We start from the raw sequence: 24,739 nt of genomic DNA on the forward strand, positions 1-24,739 counted from the left end.
AATTATATTTACAGTTAAAGATTACAAGAAACCATTATGTTATCTTAAAGACAACATTCTGTTTATAAAAATATTTTTCTAAAACAAAAAAACATAAGAGTGGCAAACTTCTACAATTTTTTTGATTCATAACCTGGTTTAATAAAAGGCAGCTGTTTTTTCTTATCTGCTCCTACTTGTGTTCAAAGCTTTAAATTTGTCTTAAATTGATGAAGGAAATTCAGCCTTGCACAGACACAAAGATGGAAAAAAGAAGCCCTTACATACTTTAAGGAAGCATCTCAGTGATCCTGCAGAGTTCCTTAGGCCATTCTTGAATTGCTGATATACAATACAAAGATGATAACTTAAAAATTTTTTTTTTAATTAAAGAGCCATGATTTACAGTTGCTGATAGTTGGTTTTAGGCATACAATAATTCAACACCAATCCCTCCACCAGTGTCAACTCCCCTCCACCAGTGTTCCCAGATTCCCTCCTCACCCCAATCTGTCAACTTGACAAGCATACAAAGTTTCAGTGGTTGCTACTTATATCTTAGTTTTCAGTTCTGTTAATTGTGTATTTTGGATACACGGTTATATCCCTCTCACATCCCTGGGAAAACGGGAGCCCTGATGCCTGTTCACCTACTACTTCTCTTTCTCTTCCTCCCCCCTTGATTTCTTTCCTTCTCTCTGTGTTTCCTCTCTAAACACTGGGGTCAAGGGTCATCTAAGCACCTTTTACTACCATATATCTCCTCATCCAGAATCTGATATTCCCCAGATAAGTGAGATCATCTTGTGTCTGTCTTTCTTCTGGCTTACTTCACTCAATGTATCTTCTAGTTCCATGCGGAAGCAAACTGCATGATTTCATTGTTCCTTGATTCTGCATAGTATTCCATTGTGCATGTATACCACATCTTCACAATCCATTCATCCGTGTTGGACACCTAGGTTGATTCTATTTTTGCTATTGTACTGGGTGCACCATTGAGTAATGGTGTGCTTATGCCCTTTTAAATGAATGTTTTTCTGTCCTGGGGATAGCTGGCCCAAAGTGGAGGTGCTGGGTCAGAGAGCAGCTCAATTCTAAGTTTACTGAGAACTCACTGTACTGTTTTCCACAGGGGTTGTACCAGACAATATTCTGACCAGCACTGGATGACAGTTCCTTTTTCACCACATCCCCACCAACACTATTTTTGATATGTATAATTTTCAATGGTGTGAGATGTTACCTCACTATCGCCTTGATTTGGATTTCCCTGATGATAACTGATGCTGAGCATCTTTTCATGGCTCTACTGGCCATCCACCTGCCTTCCACTGAGAAGTGTCTATTCATTTCTTCTCCCAATCTGTTGACAGGGTTTTAAATTTTTTTTTTTTTTTTGCTTTTTTGGTCACACCCGGCGATGCGCAGGGGTTACTCCTGCTTCTACACTCAGGAATTACTCCTGGCGGTGCTCAGGGGACCATATGGGATGCTGGGATTCGAACCCGGGTTGGCCGCATGCAAGGCAAACGTCCTACCCGCTGTGCTATCGCTCCAGCCCCTAAATTTTTTTTTTGGTTGATCTTTGCAAGTACTTTATACATCCTGGGTATCAAATCTTTATCTGATGTGTTGAATGCAAATACTTTTTTACCTATTCAGTTAGCTGTTTCTTAGTTTTAGCCTGTTTTTTTTTTCCTCCCTGCAGAAGCTCTTTAACTTTACGTAGTCCCATCTGTTTATTTTGTTGACTTTGCCAGTGGTATCAGATCACTGAAGTCACCTGTGAGGTTCAAATCTTGAAGTGTTCTGTGTATATTTAAGGATGGCCATTTTCTTATGTTTTTGATATTAAACTTTTTTGTGTTAAGACAAAAAAACAAATTCAGAAGAACTTTATTGAGAAAAAATAATAAAAGGAGATAATGTCATTATGCTAATCTTTTCTGATAAAGTAAAAACCGAATTGATATTTGATTTTTCTTTCAACTTTTTTTGGGTTCCTCCTTGATGCTAGTGACTCAGGGGCCACACCATACTGGGCCTCTGGAAGGATTAAGAGTTCTGTGTTCAGGGGCTGCAGAGATAGCACAGCAGGTAGGGTGTTTGCCTTGCACACAGCCGACCTAGGTTCGATTCCCGGCATCCCATATGGCCCCTGAGCACTGCCAGGAGTAATTCATAGTGCAAAGCCAGGAGCAACTCCTGTCCATTGCCGGGTGTGACCCAAAAAGCAAAAAAAAAAAACAAAAAAAAACAAAAAAACCCCCAAAGAGTTCAGTGTTCAGACTGAGCACTGTGGGGTCACCAGGGACAGTGGTGTTCAAGGGTTACGATGGTTACGATGGCCAGACATACTGGTGCTCTAGAGGCCATAAAGTGCTGGGGACAGACCTCAGGGCTCTGAGCATGGATGACATGAGCACTAACCCTCGACTGAACTATCACCTCATCCCCAATGTCTAAACAGCACCTCAGATAATCCTCCAAGTCCACCAGGAGTGACCTCTGAGAGCAAAGCCAGAAATGAACCCTGAGCACTACTAAGTGCGACCCAAAACCAAACAAAAAAATTAAAATGAAAGATAAATGTCATGTGATCATTTCAACAGATGCAGATAAAGCATTTGAGAAGATTCAACACCCATTTATAGCAAAACCCTCAACAGAATGAAGACTGAATGAATGAACCTCTAAATAGTGAAAGCCATACACAACAAACCCGCAGGCTATATTATACTTAATAAAAAACAACTGAAAGCCTTTCCTCTAAGATCAGGCAAAAGAAAAGGATGTCCACGTTCATCACTATTATTTAGCATGGTATTAGAAATCTCAGCCATAGCAATAAGACAAGAGAGAAATTGAAGGTATCCAAACTGGTAATGAAGAATCCAATCTATAACTATTTATAGTTGACACGACACAATATCATACACAGAAAATTCTAAAAATGTCTCTTACTGTTTTAACACCAGATATTTTGGGTTATCTGAGAAATAGGTCATAATACAATAATAGAATAATAATTTGTTCTGATTTAAGTCCTTCCATATTATGCTTTTGCTTTGCAGCACACCAAAATTCTACATTTTTTCCTTTCCCTTTCACTATTCACTTGCCAAAAAGTCTTCCTTCCTCTTGGTCTTTCCTCTTTCTTGAAATGTATTTACAAGTCTGTTCCATTGAAGCAAGTTTGCCCTTTAAATAAGACTGGGCCATAATCCTGCACCTGGTATTATTATGTGTGTATCTTCATCTTGTGTCTAGGACACGATCAGATCAATTACTTTAAATCTGTTTATGATGCCCCTTTAAGAAAATTTACATTAGGGGTAAGGTAATTCAAAGGGCTGGAGGTCTAGATTCAGTCCCCATAACATGTGGTCCCCTTGAGCAAACATGAAATTCCCAAGCACCAAAGCAGCTCGTGAGTACTCTCCGGTATGGCTAAAAATCTATAAATAAATAAATATATAATATTTTAAAACATGTGGTATAATTTTTGTTTTAAAATTTCATATTTTGAACAAATTTATTCTTTCTCCTGAGCACTCCAACTAAGTCTCAGTTCTGAATGTTTCACTGTAATTTTTTTTCTCATTTTTCTTTCCATTTCCTTTCTTTTATCTTTTGTTTCTGATTGTGAGAATTGACCTGGGTCAGACACATGCAAGGCAAACACCCTACTCACTGTACTACTGCTCTGGCCCCTTCCTCCTATTTTCTTATTTTTAAGTACCTGCCAGAATGTTTGTTTTCTTTCTTTTACTCAAAGTTAAATTTCATTCAGCCATCCTGTCGCATAAAATATTGGGAGTATAGCTTTGATAAGATTTTTTTACTTGTGAAGTTACTTCATATCATGCGGAAATTTGTATTATCTTGTTGTTGATTACACAGCCTTCTTGATCTGCAGCTACCCTGCAGTCTTAATATTATATTCTTTTTGGGGATGAGTGGGTAGGAGTGTTGGGTCATCCCCGGTGGTGCTCAGGTGCTAATTCTGGCTCTGTGATCAAGGACCACACAGAGTTCTAGAGATAGAACTGTGATGATAGAGATGTAAGGCAGCACCTTAACCCCTTTATTACTATCTCTCTGGCATGCAACACAATATTCTTAATTTTAATATTTTAATTGCTTAAGACTACAATGTCATTATTTATTTTTTTATTTTTATTTTTAAAGAATTAGGTTTTAGTAAGAAGCCTTCCCCCTCCCCTTTTACCTGAATGTTTCTTCCTGAAGTTGCTCTAATTGAGTCTGGAGCTGCAGGTGCCTTCTGCCTGCTGGACTATTAGGATCTTCTATAGAATCAGATTGATTGAGTCTTTCCATTAATATCTGATTCTCTGCCAGCAGACTACTTTTCTCCTCTTGCAATGCTGCAACCTGTTAGAATATAGAAGACAGCTATTATTTCTACCAACTCCAACATTACTGCAATCATTAATGAATCATTATGAGCTAAAGCATATTTTTAAAGTAGTATAGTTAACTTCTACTTTGTGGGAGAGTATTACAAAAGCAGGGCAGTGTTTATGAATAGCAATGGGGTTGAAGAGAGAGAGATGCATAGGCTGGAACTCATTACTCATGCAGCACACCCAGGTTAGATACCTGGCATACACATGCAGCACACCCAGGTTAGATACCTGGCACACCAATCCTGCCTGAACACCCCCAGGAGCACATCCTGAGTACTATGCTGGGAGGAGCCCCTAAACATCACTGTGGAGTTGTCCCCAAACAAAAAAGAATAAATAAGAATTCAGTATTTTATGCCTGAAATTACAATTCATTGCAGAATATATACATCAGACCAAAGAGAGAGCTCAAAAGGCTAGAAGTCATGCTTCCCATGCAGGAAGCCCTGGGTCAATCTCTGGCATTGCATGGTCCCCTGACCACCACTGGGGGTGATGACTGAGCACTGAGTTGAACTGTAAGTAGCCCCTGAGAACCACTGAGGGGGTGGGTGGAAGGAGGGAAGAGAGGAGAGAGGAGAGAAGGAGAGGGGGGGAGATAACTATTAGAAATACACAAAACCCACAAATAATCTAAAGAAATGGAAACTAAAAATACAATGTTATACGAACACACTCCCACTCGAATGGCTAAAATGATAAAGACTGGATGCACCAAGCACTGGTAAAGATGCAGAACAAATGGGGTTCTCACATATTTCTGGTGAAAATGTTAAATGTTTCAATCATTACTTAAATAGTTTTGTGTATTCTTTTTAAAAAACTGAATATGCAATTGCCACATGACCTAAACATTCTATTCTTAGTTTTTCTAAAAAAAGTTTGTAACAGCTCCATTTGTGATCAAGTAAAAAAAAAAAAAAACAAAAACCTGAGAAACAAAACAAATGATCATTAGAATATGAATCTATTTAGCAATAAAAAAGACTTGAGTACTGGGAGGGGCCTCTGGCCCAGACCTGGCAATGTTTAGGGGCTACTCCTGGATCTAAGCTTGGGAGCTGTTTCCCTTAGTGCTCATGTGGTGCAAGGGAATGAAGCCAGGCCTCCCTCATGCAAAGCCTGTGGCTTAGTCCTGAGTTACCTCTGTACCCAATGATTAACTATTTTTACCAACAACATGAATGAATCTTGAAATAATAAAAGAAACAAGACCAAAGAAAGATTATACACTGAACGATTCCTCTTTTTTTCTTTTTGGGTCACACTGGAGATTTATAGGGGTTACTCCAGGCTCTGCACTCAGGAATTACTCCTGGTGGTGCTTAGGGGACCATATGGAATGCTGGGAATTGAACCTGGGTTGGCCGTGCATGGCAAACGTCCTACCCGCTGTGCTATTTATTGCTCCAGCCCCTGAATGATTCCTCTTACGTATAAATTTAGAAGCTACAAATTAATCTATAGAAAGATAACTTGGAATCTGAGAGATTATAAAGAATCAAGAGAAAACTTAAGAGGGTCATGAATTCATTATACTGATTGTGGTGATAGTTCACAGGTTTATACTTACATCAATCAAAAATATCACAATTATATACCTTAAAATATATATTTAGTGTATTTGCACTATATGTCAAATGCTTACAATAAAGGTATGGAAACAAAAGCTGCTGCCGTTCCTGATGCTAACCTCTGCATCTTGCCCCTCTATCTTCAACTTGTCCTAGCTGGGCTATGAGTTCTACCATTTCAGCAGACTGGACACAATGCCACTTCCATCAGTCAACAGGAGACACCACTCAGGATTTCCTCTTATAGTACTTTTTCCATTTGGCCTCCAGGGCTTGTGAGCCCCGCTCTCTGTACGGTCAGCCTTTGTTTCTTTAGTCAATCACTGGATTACTCCACAGCTTTCTGAACATAGGGGTGCCTACTAGTTTTCTAAGTGTAAACACCATCAGTTCACTGACAACTTGTACATTTCTATTTCTAGCCTGGAACCTGGACTGGGTATCATTTCCACTTGGATGTCTAATAAGGCTCCTGAAATTTAAACTGCCCAAATGAACACCTAATTACTCCGACCCTCAATCTTTCTAGTCTTCTTGTCAGTAAAATGTAACTCTATCCTTTCAGTTGCTCAGTCAGTCCCAATGTCTCTCCCTCTTGCTCACATTCACTCGGTCAGCAATTATAGCTGCTGTCTTCTATCACAGTTTGATCAATTCTTACCACTTTCATATTCTAAGCCAACCTAATTTTCACTTGGATTACTACAATGACCTTACTCCTTAATCTGCCACTTCCTTTTAGTCTATTCTACTAAAATTTAATTCAATTTATGACTGCCATGTCATAAATTAAACAAATTTCATACCACATGACCACTTTGTTCAAAATCCCCCAGCAGCTTCTATAAAGGCTGCTAAAGGCTTCACAATAATGTTCTCTTCCCACGCTCCCATCTCCTCCTGACCTCCTCATCTTCCTGTTCCTGAATACACCAGTCACATGCATTCCTAGGTCCTTTGTATATAGCCGTAATGCTCTTACTGTGGAAATCTGAGAGGTTTGCTCCTTTAATCTCTATAGAATTTTACTATGCCTTTACTATACTATACACATCACCTTTCTTTGTTAACTACCCTTAAAATTGGTTAAAAGTGCCTGCACTGAGAAAAGAAACAGGCTGAGTTTGATCTCCGATGCCACAAACAAGCACCAGAGCATAGTCCCATCTGACACTCCTGGATCTATAACAGTGTGTGTAATTCTTTTTATTTTAAAAAAATTTTGTATTAATTCACTGTGAGATACAATAACAAAAATTTCATGTTTGAACTTTGATCACATGAGCACATGGTCATCAAACACCCATCCCTTCACCATTAGTGTGTCCAAGTCTTGATGCACAATCAGATGAACACAAGCACAAGCAAAAAGTGTGAGCACTGAAGCTATGACTGTGACTCCCAGCAAATAGGAAAGCACCACAGTGAACCTGGGGAGCACTGTAACCTGGTTACATGTGAGTACCACAATGAAATCAGCATGTGTCCAACGCACATTTAAGTGTGCAATTTCTGGTCATTTCACCACTCAGCAGCAGAGGGCTAGGCTTTGATGGGAATGTAGCCAGAGCAAGTCTCTGCCGTGGGTAGCAGAGCTGACTGGGTTAACTCTGTGCTAATAGCTAGTGAGAGCTTCACGGCAGCCTTCTGTCACACTTGCAATACTCAGGTGTTCTGTGACAGCGGCCTCCTCCTCTCCTCCCTACAGTATTCCTGGCCTCTGCATTCTTGACTCCTTTTCTCCACTCAGCACTTCTCCAATTGCCTTTTGGCTTTCTGAGGTTGAAGACCGTGTGCTGCTGTTGGCTGTAACCAAGCTGACTTGTGGGCTATGGGTCAAACTATTAATAACTTGAAGTTGGTCAGGTAAGAGTACTATATTCTAGAAACTGACAAACACTGCAAATGGGTGCATTTAAAAATCTCTGCCATTCCTTCCAAGAGCTAGTTTACTTGCACACCACAAAGACTGTACATGCTAATGCTCCTCCTCAGACTCCTATTTCTTCTCCTCTCAGACTCAAAGCAATACAGTGATAATTTATTTGTTGTATGTTTAAGGGGTTGCTAGAAGAAGCAATAAGCTTTGCTCAGTCTGTTGTCTTTAATGAGAAATCTGTTTTTTTCCCCTCTTAATATGGGCTAGATTATAATAAAACTGTATTGTAGGGCAGAATCTAGCACATTTGGAGCTATGTAAGAGGTGCATTTCAAATCAGGGGCACACAGAAAAGATTTCTTACCTGCATATCCAACTCATGGCATCTCTGAGCAATTTCCTCTTTTGCTGATAAAGCTTCATTGAGCTCCTCTGTAGTTTTCTTCAACTGGTTAGAACAGATATAATAAACTTTTCAACATGAAATGGCAATATCAGTGATCATATATATGCTATGAAAATTAAAACATCTTTCTGTGGAACAGGGATTAATCAAGAACTTAATTAAGACATTAAGAGCTCTTCTGTAACAAAATGAAGGCCTTTCTAGTTTTATATATTTTTTTATTACTGAGGTTTTTTTTTTTGTACTTTAAATTTAGTTCTTTCTTCATAGCAAATGTACTTGCACATCTATCTGGGCTACTTCATTCTTGGTAATACATGTATCAGCTACAGAACAGGGCTAGCGGGCAGGAGATATAAGGTGTTTGGCTTACAGAGGCTGACCTCTGTCTGACTGCCAGCACTGCGTGGTCCCCAGAGCACAGAGCCAGGAATGAACTCTGAACATTGCTGGTGTGTCCCCACTCCCCAACCTCTCCCCAACTGCCACCCCCTTCCTCTAATATAACTATTCAGCTAGTTTATTTCAACATTTTTTTTTTCGCATGTGTGTGGTGGCAGGGATAAAATACAAGGACTCGCACATGTAATTCAGACTATTCAACTGACTTAACATCCCAGCAGTCATTTAAAATTATAGGTCCAGGCTGAAGAGATAGCATAGAGACTGAGACATATGTCTTGCATCTAGCTAACTCCTTGCGCCACAGGAACTGAGTAACATCGCATGCTCAGGCTCTCACATCAAATAGTGAAGTCACCAAGAACTGCCAGGATTAAATTCTGATGCTCACTTTAAGTCTATCCCCCAACACAAGATAGTTTTTTAATTGCTAATTTTTTAAATCAATGTTTAAAACTAAAAAATTGTTTTGATTCCCAACCCAAATATCCCCAAGGTATGTCCCATTATTGTATTAACTCTAAAGAAGTCAATTAAGAATACTGGCTTTTATCCATGTGCCAAGCCTTCATGCAATCAGACTTGTTCAAGCCCATGTTCTTCCTTAAATATGCCTTTCACTTGCTTGTCTCTATGTATCTTTGCTTGCTTGCTTGCTTTTTCACACTCTGGAGAAGTTGTGTTTTTTCTTGAAGATGTACTCTTTCTCTATCCTCACATCTAAGGAAGTTTCAATAAAAACTATCTTGCTTCAGAAAAAAAGAATTGTAATCACAATTATAAAGTAATTTTGTAATTAAAACCCAAAATATACATTGCAAAGTTCTTTAAAACTAGTCTTGTGCCAGACATATAGTATAGCAGGTTGGGTGCTTGCTTTCTATGCAGCTTCTGACATCCCACATGGCCCCTGAATCTGCCAAGCGTGATTCCTGAGTACAGACCCAGGGGTAATCCCTAAGCAGCACTGGGTGTGGCCCCTAAACAAAAACAACAGCATCAACAACAAAAAATAGTCTTTTGTGGGTGCAGTCAAATATCTGACTGCTCACTCTTTACAAAGATATAGTATCTTTTGTATTATAAATAAATCATATGGTTAAAAGTCCATGACATTTTCTAGGAGTGCAGCTATGCTGTTAAATGCGACATACAGGAAAAGAATCACAAACTGAAAAAGAAAAATCCTGAGCAAAAAACATAAGTTATGAGTTAAATTGTGTTTTTTTTTTTTAGGTTAAGGATATAACTCAAGAGTAGATTAATGCTTAACAAGTATGAGATACTGAGTTATATACTCAGCACCCTCCCGCTCCCATCCCAAAAGAAAAAACCAGGCTTTGAAGATGGCTCCAAGGATTCGAGTGCATACTAATGTGGGAACTGAGGCTCCATCTCTGCATGAACGGGGTCCCAACTCTCAGAGCAATGCCCTCTGCCCTAGCTAGGACCACAGGGGACCCAGAAAACAAAAAAGCAGAGGCAGGGAGGTAGCTTAGTGTAGAGCATTTGCCTTGCATATGTAAAGCCTTGTGTCTGATCCTGGGCAATGAAATAAAAAGGGGAGGGTCATGAAATTACAAATTATATTTACAAAATACATTTGTAAATGTTTATTAATAAAGTGATTTAAGTTTTTTTTTTTCTTTTTGGGTCACACCCGGCAATGCAGAGGGTTTACTCTTGGCTCTGCACTCAGGAATTACTCCTGGCGGTGTTTAGCAGATCATATGGAATGCTGGGAATCAAACCCGGGTCAGCCACATGCAAGGCAAATGCCCTCCCTGCTGAGCTACTGCTACAGCCCCAAGTGGTTTAAGTTCTTGAATTTAGGCACAATTAATTATACCCACGTATTACCATCAGAAATGTTCTTTTCAATAATATCTAATGAGTACATTTTCATCTTTACATGGATTAAAATACAGCAAAATTAAATACCTGGCGATCAAGGTCAACATAGGCATCGTTTCCAGCAGAGACAGGAGATTCTTTACTCATCAGCTGAAATTCAAATTTAAATGATTATAACCATGAGGTAAAAAAATAATAATAAAAATTAATGTTTAGATTCCCGGCGCGCCTTCCGCCCAGAGATGAACCGGGAGCCGAGGCACGAGAAGAAAACCCTCCGCGCCTATTGACTGTGATCCTGAGGTCTCCTAACCCATCTTGGCACCAGAGCGGATGCTTGAGCTATGCATTTTGACTGTGAACTGAGCTACAACCTCGTGCAGCCCGGGGAGGGATTTTTTTTCCCTCTCCACCCCATTTTTCTGAGCGAAAATGGCGGCAGCGGCAGCGGCAGCAGCCACTCGGTGAGAGCCACCCTGTAAGACCCCTCCACCAGGAGGTAGGACTTTCTTTAGTGACGTAGCCTGTAGGTGGTCCTGGGAGGGGGGGTGTTCCCGGCGCGCCTTCCGCCCAGAGATGAACCGGGAGCCGCGGCACGAGAAGCAAACCTTCTGCGCCTATTGACTGTGATCCTGAGGTCTCCTAACCCATTTTGGCACCAGAGCGGATTCTTGCAGCCATCCATTTTGACTGTGAACTGAGCTAAAATATTAGAAACCCAAAACCACGCGGCCGCTATTGCGGCCTCGCGGACTCAAAGTCTTCACTCTTAGCAATGAAGAGAAATTATTAGATGATGCCTATTCAGCAGGCCTGATTGTTGGGGAAAATTTCCAATCAATAATAGTGAGTTCTGTATGGAAATATGGAATGTACTCAATATATATAGAGAATAATGGGAATATCATTAGCTACTTAGATGGGGGGTGGGGTGGGAGGGGGGTGTATTTGGGTTCTTGGTGGTGGAATGGGTGCACTGGTGAAGGGATGGTGGTTTAATCAGTATTTGACTGTGACTTAAACCTGAAAGCTTTGTATTTTTTTTTTGTTTTCACGGTGGTTCAATAAAATATTTCTTTAAAGAAAAAAAAACAAAAAAAAATTCATGTTTAATCACTACAGAATAAAAATTATGAATATTAAATGAATGTTTTATGCATAACCTTTTTGTTTAAAGTTTTGTGGTTTTTATTCCAAAATAATGCCTTCACTCAATAATTACAGGTACAAATTCTGACATTTTCAGTGTAGGCTATAATATTTCAGTATAGTCATAAGATTTATTACTATACTTACTACCTAAAAAACTGTTTAAGTTAAAATGAAGCTAAAAATGTATAAAGTGACTTTTCAGTTAAGAAAAAAGTAATGTCAATAACTATTTCTAAAGAATAAGTGTGGAGGGACTGGAGCAATAGCACAGCGGGTAGGGCGTTTGCCTTGCATGCGGCCGACCCGGGTTCGATTCCCAGCATCCCATATGGTTCCCTGAGCACCGCCAGGAGTAATTCCTGAGTGCAGAGACAGGATTAACCTCTGTGCATTGCCAGGTGTGACCCAAAAAGTGGGGAAAAAAAAAAAAACAAAAAAAGTAAGTGTGGATATCAATATCAGTCAAAATTAACAGTAACATACACACACACACACACACACACACACACACACACACACACACACACACACACACACCCTTAGCATCGCACTCATGTGAGGGTTGTGATAGGATAAAGTCCTAATTGTGACAAATGTCTGGGCAGGCTATAATAGTTTCAGAAGTGTTCTATTTCCTTCTCATGGAGTATCTGAAGGAGAAAAGAAAGGAACAACTAGAAACGTTCTAATAATGTCCCTTTATCATACTTGGTAGTTATGTTCACCTGTACTTTTCCCTCTATATCAAGAAGTGCCCACACCAACAACAGCATCGGCAATGACTGTACATGTGCCAGAAATGCAAATACTTGATTTTAGTATGTCTGTTCCTTCATTTCCTCGGGAATCTAGACCAGATGCCTCTCACCTCTTCCTGTATTTCAGTTCTAGCCTATCATTCTTATGGACACTTCTTTTTCCCTTTCAATAGACTTTATAGTGAACATTATTTGTCTATGGAAGCCCACTCTTCTTTGTTACCACACCTCTGATTTTTGCAAATCTCCCCCTTCCTACTTTAACTTCCATCATTTGTTTAGTTACCTTCTCTTCTATTTTTTTCTTTTTTTCTTTTTGGATCACACCCATCAATGCTCAGGGGTTACTCCTGACTTTGCCGTCAGGAATTACTCCTGGGGTGCTCGGGGACTACAGGGATACTGGGAATTGAACCCGGGTCACCCTTGAGCAAGGCAAACGCCCTACCCGCTGTACTGTCACTCCAGCACCATAGTTACCTTCTCTTTCATAGATATCATGGCCTAGCTTTTGTCAATATACTCTCAGTTCTCCTCTTACCTTGATTCATTTTTCCTAAGAAAGTCTCAAACGGAAATTAACTGAATAGAATATTCTGGTCATAGAGCCTGACTTCTAAATACTGAGAGTAAACAAATTTAAAAAGTTTTGGGGGCCGGAGTGATGGTACAGCATGTAGGACGTTTGTCTTGCACACAGCTGACCAGGGTTGGATCTCCAGCATACGACAATCACTGTCAGGAGTAATTTCTAAGTAGTAACACTTGAATATCGCAAGGTGTAGATACCTCCTCTCCCAGATATTTTTTAAGATTCTAAACAAGTTTCAACCTCAACTAGGCTGTCAAACTAGCCTCCAAAGTTTCTTTATTCCTTTTAGAGGTTATCCAGACCTGTCTTGTTTCTTAAAGCTTGTTAATTCTCCCATACTCATCAAAAAACTTTACCACCAAGATAAGAATGTTTCCAATTTCTAAATCTTTAAACTAGCAACAACTGGGCCGACCTCTTCATTTTTCACTTATGTAACTGGGAGAATTAAAAATGAACTTAAGGGGCTGGAGAGATAGCACAGCGGGTAGGGCGTTTGCCTTGCACGCGGCCGACCCGGGTTCAAATCCCAGCATCCCATATGGTCCCCTGAGCACGGCCAGGGGTAATTCCTGAGTGCAGAGCCAGGAGTAACCCCTGTGCATTGCCAGGTGTGACCCAAAAAGAAAAAAAAGAAAAAAAAAAAAAATGAACTTAAATCCTTGTACTCTTAGATTCACAACATTATTAATCACATTGGCCAAAAGAGAAAACAACTCAAATGTCTATCAACTGAAAATGGATAAATAAAACATGGTAGATACAAAATATCATTTAGTTTAGCTACATCAGAAGAGCACAGAGCCAGGATAAGCGGCAAGTGCCACAGGGTATGGTCCCAAACCACTTCACCCCCCACCCAAAAACCTCAGATTGAAACTTCTTTGGGTTTCCATTTTCTTAAGATGTCTCCTATGTTAAGTAAAACTTTCATTAAGTAAACGCATAGGCCTTTCTTATATTCCTTCCCCCTTTCCGTTTTAACACAAATATTCACTTAGAATGCTTTGGATATGATTGGGGTTGGAAACTCATTTTCAGTCAGTAAGAAATCAGAAGTTGTGAGAGGCAAACTGCTATTTTAGAGATAGATACCACAGTGGAATTTATAAGAGCTTTCAAAGTCACTGTACTCTTCATTCATCAAGACATTTAAAAATACTGGAAAAAATATTTATGCATGCAAGGTATATTGAGGACTTAAATAAAAATAAGCATGGGGGCTAGAAACACAGTACAGCAGGTATGGTGCTTTCCTTGCATGCAGATGACTCAAATTATAAGCCCAGCATGCCATATGGTTCTATGAGCCCTGTCAGGAGTGAGCCTTACTCAGAAGTAAGCCCTGAGCATAGCCAGATGTGGGCTCAAACAAACAATAATAACAAGCATAATGGGTAAATTTTATTTTATTTTTTTGCTTTTTGTTTCACACCCAGCGATGCACAGGGGTTACTCCTGGCTCATGCACTCAGGAATTACTCCCATTGGTGCTCGGGGGACCATATGGGATGCTGGAAATCAAACCTGGGTCGACTGCATGCAAGGCAAATGCCCTACCCGCTGTGCTATCGCTTCAGCCCCCATAATGGGTACATTTAAAAAAATTAGATCAAATATATTTCAAAAATTTTCAAAATATGAAAGAAATGCTTACTCTCATTAGCACTGTAGCACAGTAGTACTTTCATTAACACTGTAGCACTGTAGTCCCATTGTTCATCGATTTGCTCGAGTGGGCACCAGTAACGTCTCCATTGTGAGACTTATTGTTACTGTTTTTGGCATATTGAATATGCCACGGGTAGCTTGCCAGGCTCTCCTGTGCGGGCGGCATACTCTCAGTAGCTTGCAGGGCTCTCTGAGAGGAACGGAAGAATTGAACCTCGGTTGCCTGCGTGGAAGACAAACGCCCCTACCTGCTGTGCTATCGCTCCAATCCCATAATGGGTACATTTAAAAAAATTAGATCAAATATATTTTAAAAATTTTCAAAATATGAGAGAAATGCTTACTTTGATTACCTAGAATCAGGTTTACTCCTTTAATTTTTCACAAACTAAAAGTACAAAGTTTCAACATACCTCTTGAATGGCTGTCATCACAACATGTTGAACAGATTCCTCCATCATCATAATAGCTTGGATATATTCTGAAAACGAGAATAATCTGAAATGTCACTGTCTAAGATAATGATAGTCATGAATTTTTATAAGCACTTTCAATCTAGAAATTTCTTACATATGGTTTTATAAAATAAATGAATACATATATAAATACACATTCATTTATATTAACTGTAAACATATATTTACATGTATTAAATATATATACAAACACTCTAAGTAAAGGCTCAAAAATCACATCACAGTTTTTATCTTTCCTTAGGAAAATTTCCCTCATTACCATTTTGCATAAAATAGTTGAGACTACAGACAAAAGAATGGAGATTACAGAAATGCAAAACAATTAATTGGTAAAGTATTAAATGAAAAAGATTTCATATTACTATATTTGCTACATGTTAAGAAACACTGAAGTAGGCATCTTATTCTTACATGACATCAAAGCACTAAATTATGTATAGTTCCTACCATAATATTTTCTATTACAGAAACAAAAAACTTAGTGAACCTGCAAGCTGCTTCAGACAAAAAACTAAGATGGAAATAAGACAGAAATTAAGAGTACAGCTAATATTGTTTACACAGAGATTTAAAATGATGACCTATATTCTAATAATCTAAGATACCAAAGACATCATTCTTATCTTCACCCATTGGCAAAAAAGGAGAAAGTTCTCATGGCTGTTAGGTGTGGCAAAACTGGAAATAAAAATTATTTGTCTTTTAAAAAGCTCTAAAAAAACTTTCATGATCTTAAAATGCAACACTGGATTTTAAAAAAGTGATATTAGGCATTTAAAAAAAGTCAACCGAATGTCAACAAAATATGGTAAAAAAAATGTTTGTCAGAAAAAAGAAATTATAGAAAATTTAGCTTAAATCTGCCTCTTTCCAGCCTTTCATATACTCAACAACAAGACAAGAAATTAAGAAATTATTTTAGCACTCCAAGTAATATGTTGAGGGATGTTTTTGTTTTGGCAAGAATATCTTGTATTGGGAAAGTCAAACTGCAACCCTTTGCTTGACAGGAAATTGTTTTGCCTTTTTCAAAAAAGAATGACATCATTACTAACCAGTACCATCCTGGTGGTTAATGACAAAACTTTTAGTTAATAAAGCCATTTTTCAAATGATGTATAGTCCTAAGGTTATCTGTACCAGATCAAATATGCAGTGATACATAAAAATATATATTCTATACTTAAATCATAAATATGGTACTAAGCCCACAGTAGAAATATAACTATTTGATTTAAAAAAAAATTCTTCTAGCCTGAATTCAATGTTTATTATGTTAATGAGAAATAGCCTATCAGTATATGAGTAAGCAAGGTGTATTTTAAGATATTTTATTCAAAGATAGCAAGACCAAAGCTAACAAATAAATTCACTGAATTGCAAAGCTTCGAAGAAACTGATACAACTAGGATGACTAAACAATCCTCAAAATAAAACACTGTGAATATGGAAGAGAAGAACAGTGGCACTGGTGACGGGGGAGGAATGAGCCTGAATGAGCTACTGAAAGTGAAGAACGGTGGAACAGGGAGGTAGGAAGTTAGTAAGGTGTGAGAGGGGAAGCGTTAGTTAAGAAGCGGTGTTGCCACGTCAAGGCCCTTCCCCGCGAACACCGTAAAACACCAAATGATAAAATGATGATGAAAATTACATTAATGTACAAGTTCCAAAAAATAAAAGCTTAAAATACAAGCATCTGTGATCACTAAAAGCATATATATGTTCTATGAGGAAATGCTGGTAAATAAAGTGTTATGTCAAGTGTTTATCCTGAAAACAAAGCTATTAGGACAGGCCCATACTTCACAGCACAGTTTAATATTAAAATCATTTATTAAGTGCAAATGTGAAAGCAACATGGTTATATTTTCCCTGATTTCTCATAAGCATGGTATCTTGGGAACAGGCTGTGGTTCCAATGAACCTAGGCTGATGTTAGGAGAGGACATACTGTGTTATCAACATGCAGGGACAGAATGCCCAACCATTCACAACTTCCCTCAGTTGACTGCAAGTTACCAGAAGTGTGACTGGGATCAGAAAATGCTCTCTACGTAAGTGAGGTGAAAGTTTTTATCTGGTAGTAAGTTTTTATCCTTTACATAAAATTCCAGGGGAAAATGGAACTTAGGTGTTATAAATAATACTTGGTCTAGAGGAATAATCTAATAAATGACCGTGTTCTTTTCTATGAGAATGTGACATCCTTATTCCTATTCTAGAAGTCATTAACAGAAATCAGTAAGTTACAGCAATTTTTCATCTTCCTGTTCAAGCACCAAGAGATTTAATGTCTCTAATCTTATCCAAACATTTTATAATCTTTAACAAACTTGTTATCTTAGAAATTTACAAAAATCACAAATGCAAAAAACACTATTTCTTGAGTTTAAACTGGGTAAAACTAACTAAAATTACAATAGAAGCATGGATTGCTAAACCTAAAAGGAATGGAGCAAGCAAGAAGAATTGTTAGAAAAAAATTCCTGAATCAGATGGCAGTAAAAAGAGTCTTATTTTCAAGAAAAAATCCCCAGAATACCAAAAATGTACAGACAACAAGTTGCATTACCAGGGACAGACAGAAGAACAAGAACAAGAACTCTGGGATAAAATAATCCCATGATCTTCAAAGATCAGTAACTAACAGTAAATGTGAATCCACATTCAACAAAGCTCTTCACACACTGTCCCCTGCATCAGCTCTCCCCTTAACCCTTCCTCACTATTCTCTAAATAGAGCTGTGGTTTTATTTTAATCCCTCAAAGGTGGCACAGTTCTTTTTTTGGGGGTGAGGGGGGCCAGGCCTGGCGGTGCTCAGGAATGCCTCCCGGTAGTGCTCGGTGAATCATATGTGATGCTGGGGATCCAAGCTGGATAGGCCGTGTGCAAGGCAAACACTCTATCCGATGTGCTATGGCTCCAGGTGCTGGCACAGTTCTTTTTGACAACTTTTACTATTCAAACTGCCCTTGTATTTCTCTCTCTCGCCTCTTCCTTGCCGGGGGTGAAGGGCGTGGGGACTGCCATATTATGAGGACCACAGATGGGATTTACGACTGCAGCAATAGGATGCGAGGGTGCTCTTGGGAAGGTGGGTGGCACCAGCCCCTCCCGCCGCCAAGATGTGATCCCGGGGGAGCGTACGTGTGTGCGGCCTCTCCGCAGCTGCATGAGCGTGACTCCAGACGCCAGCTAAATTTTTCGGAATGGGCAGCTCCAGGCAGAATGTCTCCAGACTGAGAACTAAGCTTCAGCCCCATGCCCGCCCAGGAGGGGAAAGGTATTTCTCTCTCTCTCGCCTCTTCCTTGCTGGGGGTGAAGGGCGTGGTGACCGTCATATTATGACAACCACAGATGGGGTTTATAAGCTTGCAATGATCCAATATCTGGAAGAAATCTCCCTGGACTTAGTTGCTAAAGTACAGAAATCCAAAATCGTACGGCCGCAGTAGCTCTTATCTCTTAACTCTTCACAACAGGTCTGACTAGTGGGGTACTCCTAACAATAATAGTGAGGTTTGTGTTGAAATACTGAATGTAACCATAGTAAATAGAAAGTGAAATTTATCAGTTACATGGCGGTGGGTGGGGGGGGGTGCGGGATGGGAGGTTTTTTTTTTTTTTTTGGTGGTGGGATATGGGCACTGGTGAAGGGATGGTTGTTTCAGCATTGTATAACTGAGACTTAAGCCTGAAAGCATTGTAATTTTCCACATGGTGATTCAATAAAATAAAATAAAATTCTTAAAAAAAAAATACAAACTGCCCTTAATCTATTATCCTCCAAGTATCTTTGCTTAAGTAACTTCTCTGAATCAAGACTATACTGTCTCCCATGGTACTTATCAGGACATTACAATTACTTAGATAACGTTATATGTAACATTATTTATTTGCCTTCCCTTTCACTAAATTACAAGTTCGTCAAGGCCAGGTCCTGTTGTCTGTTTTATAATCCTAGCCCCTAGTGTTGTAATGCATGAGTTTATTATCTAAATATAAAATAAATTCTGCTGTACCTACAATCTAAAATAATCAAATTTAAGTTCCCCAAACTAAACTGATAACAAATATCATTATTATATTAATTATTTAGTTGGATCTTATCCTATAAATTAATTACAACATATCCCAGAGTAAAGAATAACATAATTTTTTGTTACATATATTTTTAAAATTTTTTTTAAAAGTTTATCTTTTTTTAATTAGCGAATCACCATGAGGGCACAGTTATAGATTTATAAATTTTCATGCTCGCGTTTCCCTCATACAATGTTCGAGAACCCATCCCTTCACCAGTGCCCATTTCCCACCACAAATAAACCCAGCATCCCTCCCAGCCCCCAATCCCATCTCCCCCCACCCAACCCTGCCTCTGTGTCAGGGTATTCCCTTTTGTTCTCTCTCTCCAATTGGGTGTTGTGGTTTGCAATAGGGGTGTTGAGTGGCCATCGTGTTAAGTCTCTAGTCTACTTTAAGCACGCATCACCCTCATCACCCTTCCCCCTCGTGGCCTCCAACCACATTTTACTTGGTGTTCCCTTCTCTATCTGAGCTGCCTTTTCCCCAGAATGTGAGGCCAGCTTCCAAGCCATGGAGTCAACTGTCTGGAACTTATTTCTACTATTCTTGGGTGTTAGTCTCCTACTCTGTTATTTTATAAAGAATAACATAACTTAAAATTTTTGAAGTTTTACAGTATTATATTCAAATTTCTTTGCCTTGGAAAAAAATTTTTTTAAGTTTCAAAAAAATTACCAACAAAATCATAGATAATGGCATTCTTTGAGAATTACCTAAAATGATGTTTGGCAATTTGTACTGATAACATACTATGTTTTATTTTCCTTAATTTTATATATATGTGTATATATATATATATATATGCACCAACGTCAAATAAATTACCTTGTTTTTGTTCACAGTTCACAGCACAGCCTAAGATGAGCTGAAGCATCCTTCCTAGCTCTGCAGCATCAGAATGCTCTCCAATAAGGTTCACATCAGGAAGGGTAAAATCATTAATCTGTTGACCTAAAATCTGAATGAAAACAAAAAGGCCTGAAGTGAAAGCATATTTATATGACCAAATACAATATTAAACAGAGATCAGTGTAATGCGCCAGAAACCTCCTGCTAAGACAGCAGCTCAGGGCACTCTTTCTCATAGAGCTGTCACATCACACGCCTTCACAGAGCTGTCACAGTAACCTCCCTCTAATTCCAATCTTTACCCCCCACATCTCAGTCATAACTATCTTAAGTCAGGGCAATTTTGGCTCTTATCTTGAACGTGATATGTACACTGAATGAATAAACTGTATTTCTTATCCCTCTAAAAAAAACTGATGTAAACTCCTTGGAAGAAGTAATAAAGCCAGAGAAGTTCTGAATCAGAGGTACAACAGGAAGAACAAAGAGCTCAAAGAGCGGTCTCTTCCTTGAACACTAAGATTATTCCTAATTACTTTCACTTCTATTAACTCCAAAAAATTGATAGTGTAAGGCGCCAGAAACCTATTATCAGAAAGGAGAATGGAAGATTCTTTTATGGGGAAATTGACTAGTTCTAATAAAATAACATGTAGACAAATGGGTCATTTTCTGTCAATGGTTTGAAAAAGCAATCGTAAATGAACATGTAGGATGAAAGTGTTAGTGTTTTTAGTGAAGGGAGAACAGCATATGGTAATTAGGGAGGTCAAGAAATTCCTGGTAGCTGATGATAAGAAGTATAAATTTGATTCTCAATATAACAGAAAACCATGAAGACTGCAGAAAAAGTGACATACTCATAGCTATTATAATTTTGGTTTTGGTGTGGCTTTGGAATGGACTACAGAGATGCAAATATGCAATTGAGGTACTATTTAGACAACATAAGTATAAATGCAAATAAGCTTGTGAGACAAAACAGTAATAAAAAACATAGGTTTTGAGGCTATGCTGTGTTCAACTGGTATCTGCTGCCTGCTGAACATGTCTCGGAGGATAAAATGATTTAACCTCAAGATGGGGATTTGCTAAGCAATAACACTAGGTAGCTCTTGGGGCCAGAAAGATAGTACAGGGGTTAGGGTGCCTGCCTTGCACCCGGCCAATTCTGGTTGGATCCCAGGCAGTGTAGGTCCCCTGAGAACTGCTACAAGAGATCCCTGAGCTTAGAGAGCCAGGAGTAAGCCCTGAGCACAGCTGTGTGTGGTCTCAAAACCAGAAAAAAACGAAGAAGAAACTGGTGTAGGCAAGGAAACTACAAGAATGCAGGACTATTTAAACTATATTCAGAGGGAAAAAAGAGGAAAGGAGAGTTAATTATGCGCAGAAAGTAAAGTCTGATAAACTTTTCATAACCTAGTAAAAACATAATCTCACAATTATATAATAGATGATTGCTTAAACCAACATCCTAGAGACCAAAAAAAAAAAAAAAAAGAAAGATAAATCCATTACTGATTTTTTTTTTTTCTTTTTGGCCCATACTTGGCTGTGCTCAGGACTTACTTCCAAGAATTGAACCCGGGTCAGCTGTGTGCAAGAGAAGTACACACCCACTGCACTATTACTCTGGCCCTCATGACTGATACTTATGCAACTTTCTCTTTACTTGAAACATATAGGAATACTTCCAATAGAAAAAGGAAAAAAGATTCTTACCTCATGATTATAATCCAGTATCCCTTTTAAAATTTTCTTTAAATTGCTTATCTGTTTAAAGAGAAAAAAACCAACTGGGTAAAAATGTATGCATAGAAAAACACAAGGTGTAAGATAAAAACTTTCTGAACTAATTAATCATTCTACTTAATCATCTGACAAGTTAAAAAATTTTTTAAAGGATTTAGAGCCAAGGGTTGAACCCAGGACCTGACACTTATGCTCTATCACAGAGCTGTATCACTCAGCCATTCAACTGGATCTGAATTACCACTGTTATAAAAAATAAAGACTAACAATGGCTTAATATGTCTAATCTAAGAGATTAATTAAAAAACACAGAAGTATCCAATTATTGCATTGGACAAAGTATTGTCAATTTGCAGTAAATTAAAAGTACAGAAGTATTGTCAATTTACAACTCTACGGATTGAAAACTGGAGAGTAATCAAATAAGACTAAACTAGAGAGTTAAATTATTCAGGTTTTTCTTTTTTGCAGGTAAAGAAAAATATGCAGTCCTCAACGAAGACTTGAACTCAGTGTTGTATTTCCTAGAAAAGAGGAACTGTATTTTACAAAGACGTAAGCAAACAAGCACAAATTACTTTCAAAGTTAACCTTAGAAATCTCTTAATAATTTATGTTGGGCTGAATAGTAGGCAGGATGCTGTCTAGGTGACCTGGGTTCAATCCTGTGCCCCCCTGAGCAATGCCAGGAGTGATCCCAGAGTGAAGAGCCAGGAATAAGCCCCGAGCACTGCTGGGTGTGGCTCAAAAACTGGAAAAATAAAATAACCTCTAAAGGAACGTCTTGAAGTATCTGCCTGTCAGAAAACATTTTTTGTAGTTGAGTATCAAAAAAAATATTTAAGAATCACAGGTAAAAACAGAAACCCCCTGAAAGAATTATTTCTTCAAATGCAGGAATAATGTTGACTATTTCAACACAGCAGGACTCTAGGTGCTGTGTGAAGCTCTCAAGGTACAACGCTCATTCATGCATAGGCTCACTGGTCTACAATATCATAGGAGGGAAATGAGGTAAGAATCACTTGCAGTTTTTGTTTTATTTATTTACTTATTTGTTTTCCTTTTGGGTCACACCCGGCGATGCACAGGGGTGACTCCTGGCTTTGCACTCAGGAATTACTCCTGACGATGGTTGGGGAACCATGTGGGATGCTGGGAATCACCCAGGTCGGCTGCGTGCAAGGCAAATGTCCTACCCGCTGTACTATCACTCCAGCCCCTATTTTTGTCTTAATTTTACACATAACTCTAAGGTTGAATTTGAATTAAGTAAAATATACATACAATATGATTCTGTTGATCACTGGTATCCCTAGACAAGGTTAACAATTTAAGATGTTAACCTAGAATTAATGTTAGAATCTGAGGTTATTAGACAAAATAAGTTTAAACTGTGGCAGTGCAATCCAGTGGCAAACAAAACACTTATAAGAGACAATAAAAACCTAACTTAAAAAATATTTCACACAGGATCGGGAGATAATACAGCAGGTAGGGCAAACAGATGGGGTAGGGCATCTGCCTTGCATGCAGCTGACTCAGGTTTGATCCCCGGCATCCCATTTGATCCCTGAGACCCTCAGGAGTGATTCCTGAGTATAGAGCCAGGAAAAATCCCTGAGTATCCCCAGGGTTGGTCCCAAAACAAACACAAACACAAATATATCTATATTTCATCCATAAAAATTATTTAAATTTCTAGAGAATCTGGAGAAATATATACTTTATATTCATTTCCCATATTTTGATGTTTGAAATTGCATTAAATGGGTTCATTTAAAATTGTATTTTATATCCTGTTTAAGAAAACCATTTATTTCCTCTTGAAAAAGTCTGTAACTTATCATCATTATTAATTAGCAGCAACTAAAACATCAAGAAATATAAAGGGTAACTAACATATAGAAGTGAAAACTCAAATCAGAACTGACATTTTCAGTTCAGAATATGAATAACTTTCTCTTGTTCTGTATATTACCATTTTAGCCACACTCCTGACACTCTAGCCACACACTGTATATATGTATAGGTGTACTGTGTACATTGGGGGATAGAGTGGGATATACAACTTTCTCTTTGGTCAAGCCCAGAAGCAAACAAAACGATTAGTGGCACTGTTTTAAGCATTTATACAGTTATCATTAAAAATAGTTTTAAATGCCTATTCTAATAGTAATTTTATTTTATTTTTTTGCTTTTTTGGGGTCACACCCAGCAATGCTCAGGGGTTACTCTGGCTCTGTGCTTGGAAATTGCTCCTGGTGGTGCTCAGGGGACCATATGGGATACTGGGAATCGAACTTGGGTTGGCCGCGTGCAAGGCAAACACCCTACCCACTGTACTATCACTCCAGCCCCCTCAATAGTAGTATTATCAAAAAGTGCTTATTAACCCAGCAACTGACTCAAGGGCTTGGGCACATGCCCTGCATGGTGTGGCACTGGGGCTGAGCTCTGACACTCCATGGTTACTGGGACTGCCCCAGGAAGCAGGAACAGACCCTGCACACCCCCAGGGGTGGCCAAAGAAAACCAAAACCAAACAAAAATTAGTATCTAGTCTGTTTGGGTTAAAAAGGAGGAATTAGATTTTGGCACACCCAGTACCTAAGCAATCCATAAAGTATTTTTCATTAAATAAACACTTTATAGGTGAAACATTTCAAAAACAGCATCTAAATCTATTGACTTTAAAAGGAAGAAATTAGATTTTGGCACATCCAATATCTAAGCAATCAATAAATATTTCTCATGAATAATGCTTTATAAGAAATATTTAAGGGGGGGCTGGAGCAATAGCACAGTGGGTAGGTGTTTGCCTTGCACGTGGCCAACCCGGGTTCGATTCCCAGCATCCCATATGGTCCCCTGA

At 38.7% G+C, this 24,739-nt stretch overlaps 1 protein-coding gene across 1 annotated transcript in view; it reads right to left on the reverse strand.

Moving 5' to 3' along the window:
- HOOK3 (hook microtubule tethering protein 3) overlaps positions 1–24,739 on the reverse strand; it is a 111,522-nt gene that overhangs the window by 59,626 nt on the left and 27,157 nt on the right. The window contains exons 4-9 of the mRNA XM_055124675.1: positions 21,835–21,885; positions 20,089–20,221; positions 15,114–15,181; positions 10,615–10,677; positions 8,230–8,313; positions 4,214–4,377 (exon numbers count right to left, since the gene is read on the reverse strand). Coding sequence (XP_054980650.1) covers positions 4,214–4,377; positions 8,230–8,313; positions 10,615–10,677; positions 15,114–15,181; positions 20,089–20,221; positions 21,835–21,885 — 563 coding nt within the window. The remainder of the gene's footprint in view (positions 1–4,213; positions 4,378–8,229; positions 8,314–10,614; positions 10,678–15,113; positions 15,182–20,088; positions 20,222–21,834; positions 21,886–24,739) is intronic.

This window comes from Sorex araneus, chromosome 1 (assembly GCF_027595985.1).
Source record: "Sorex araneus isolate mSorAra2 chromosome 1, mSorAra2.pri, whole genome shotgun sequence".
Taxonomy (NCBI): domain Eukaryota; kingdom Metazoa; phylum Chordata; class Mammalia; order Eulipotyphla; family Soricidae; genus Sorex; species Sorex araneus.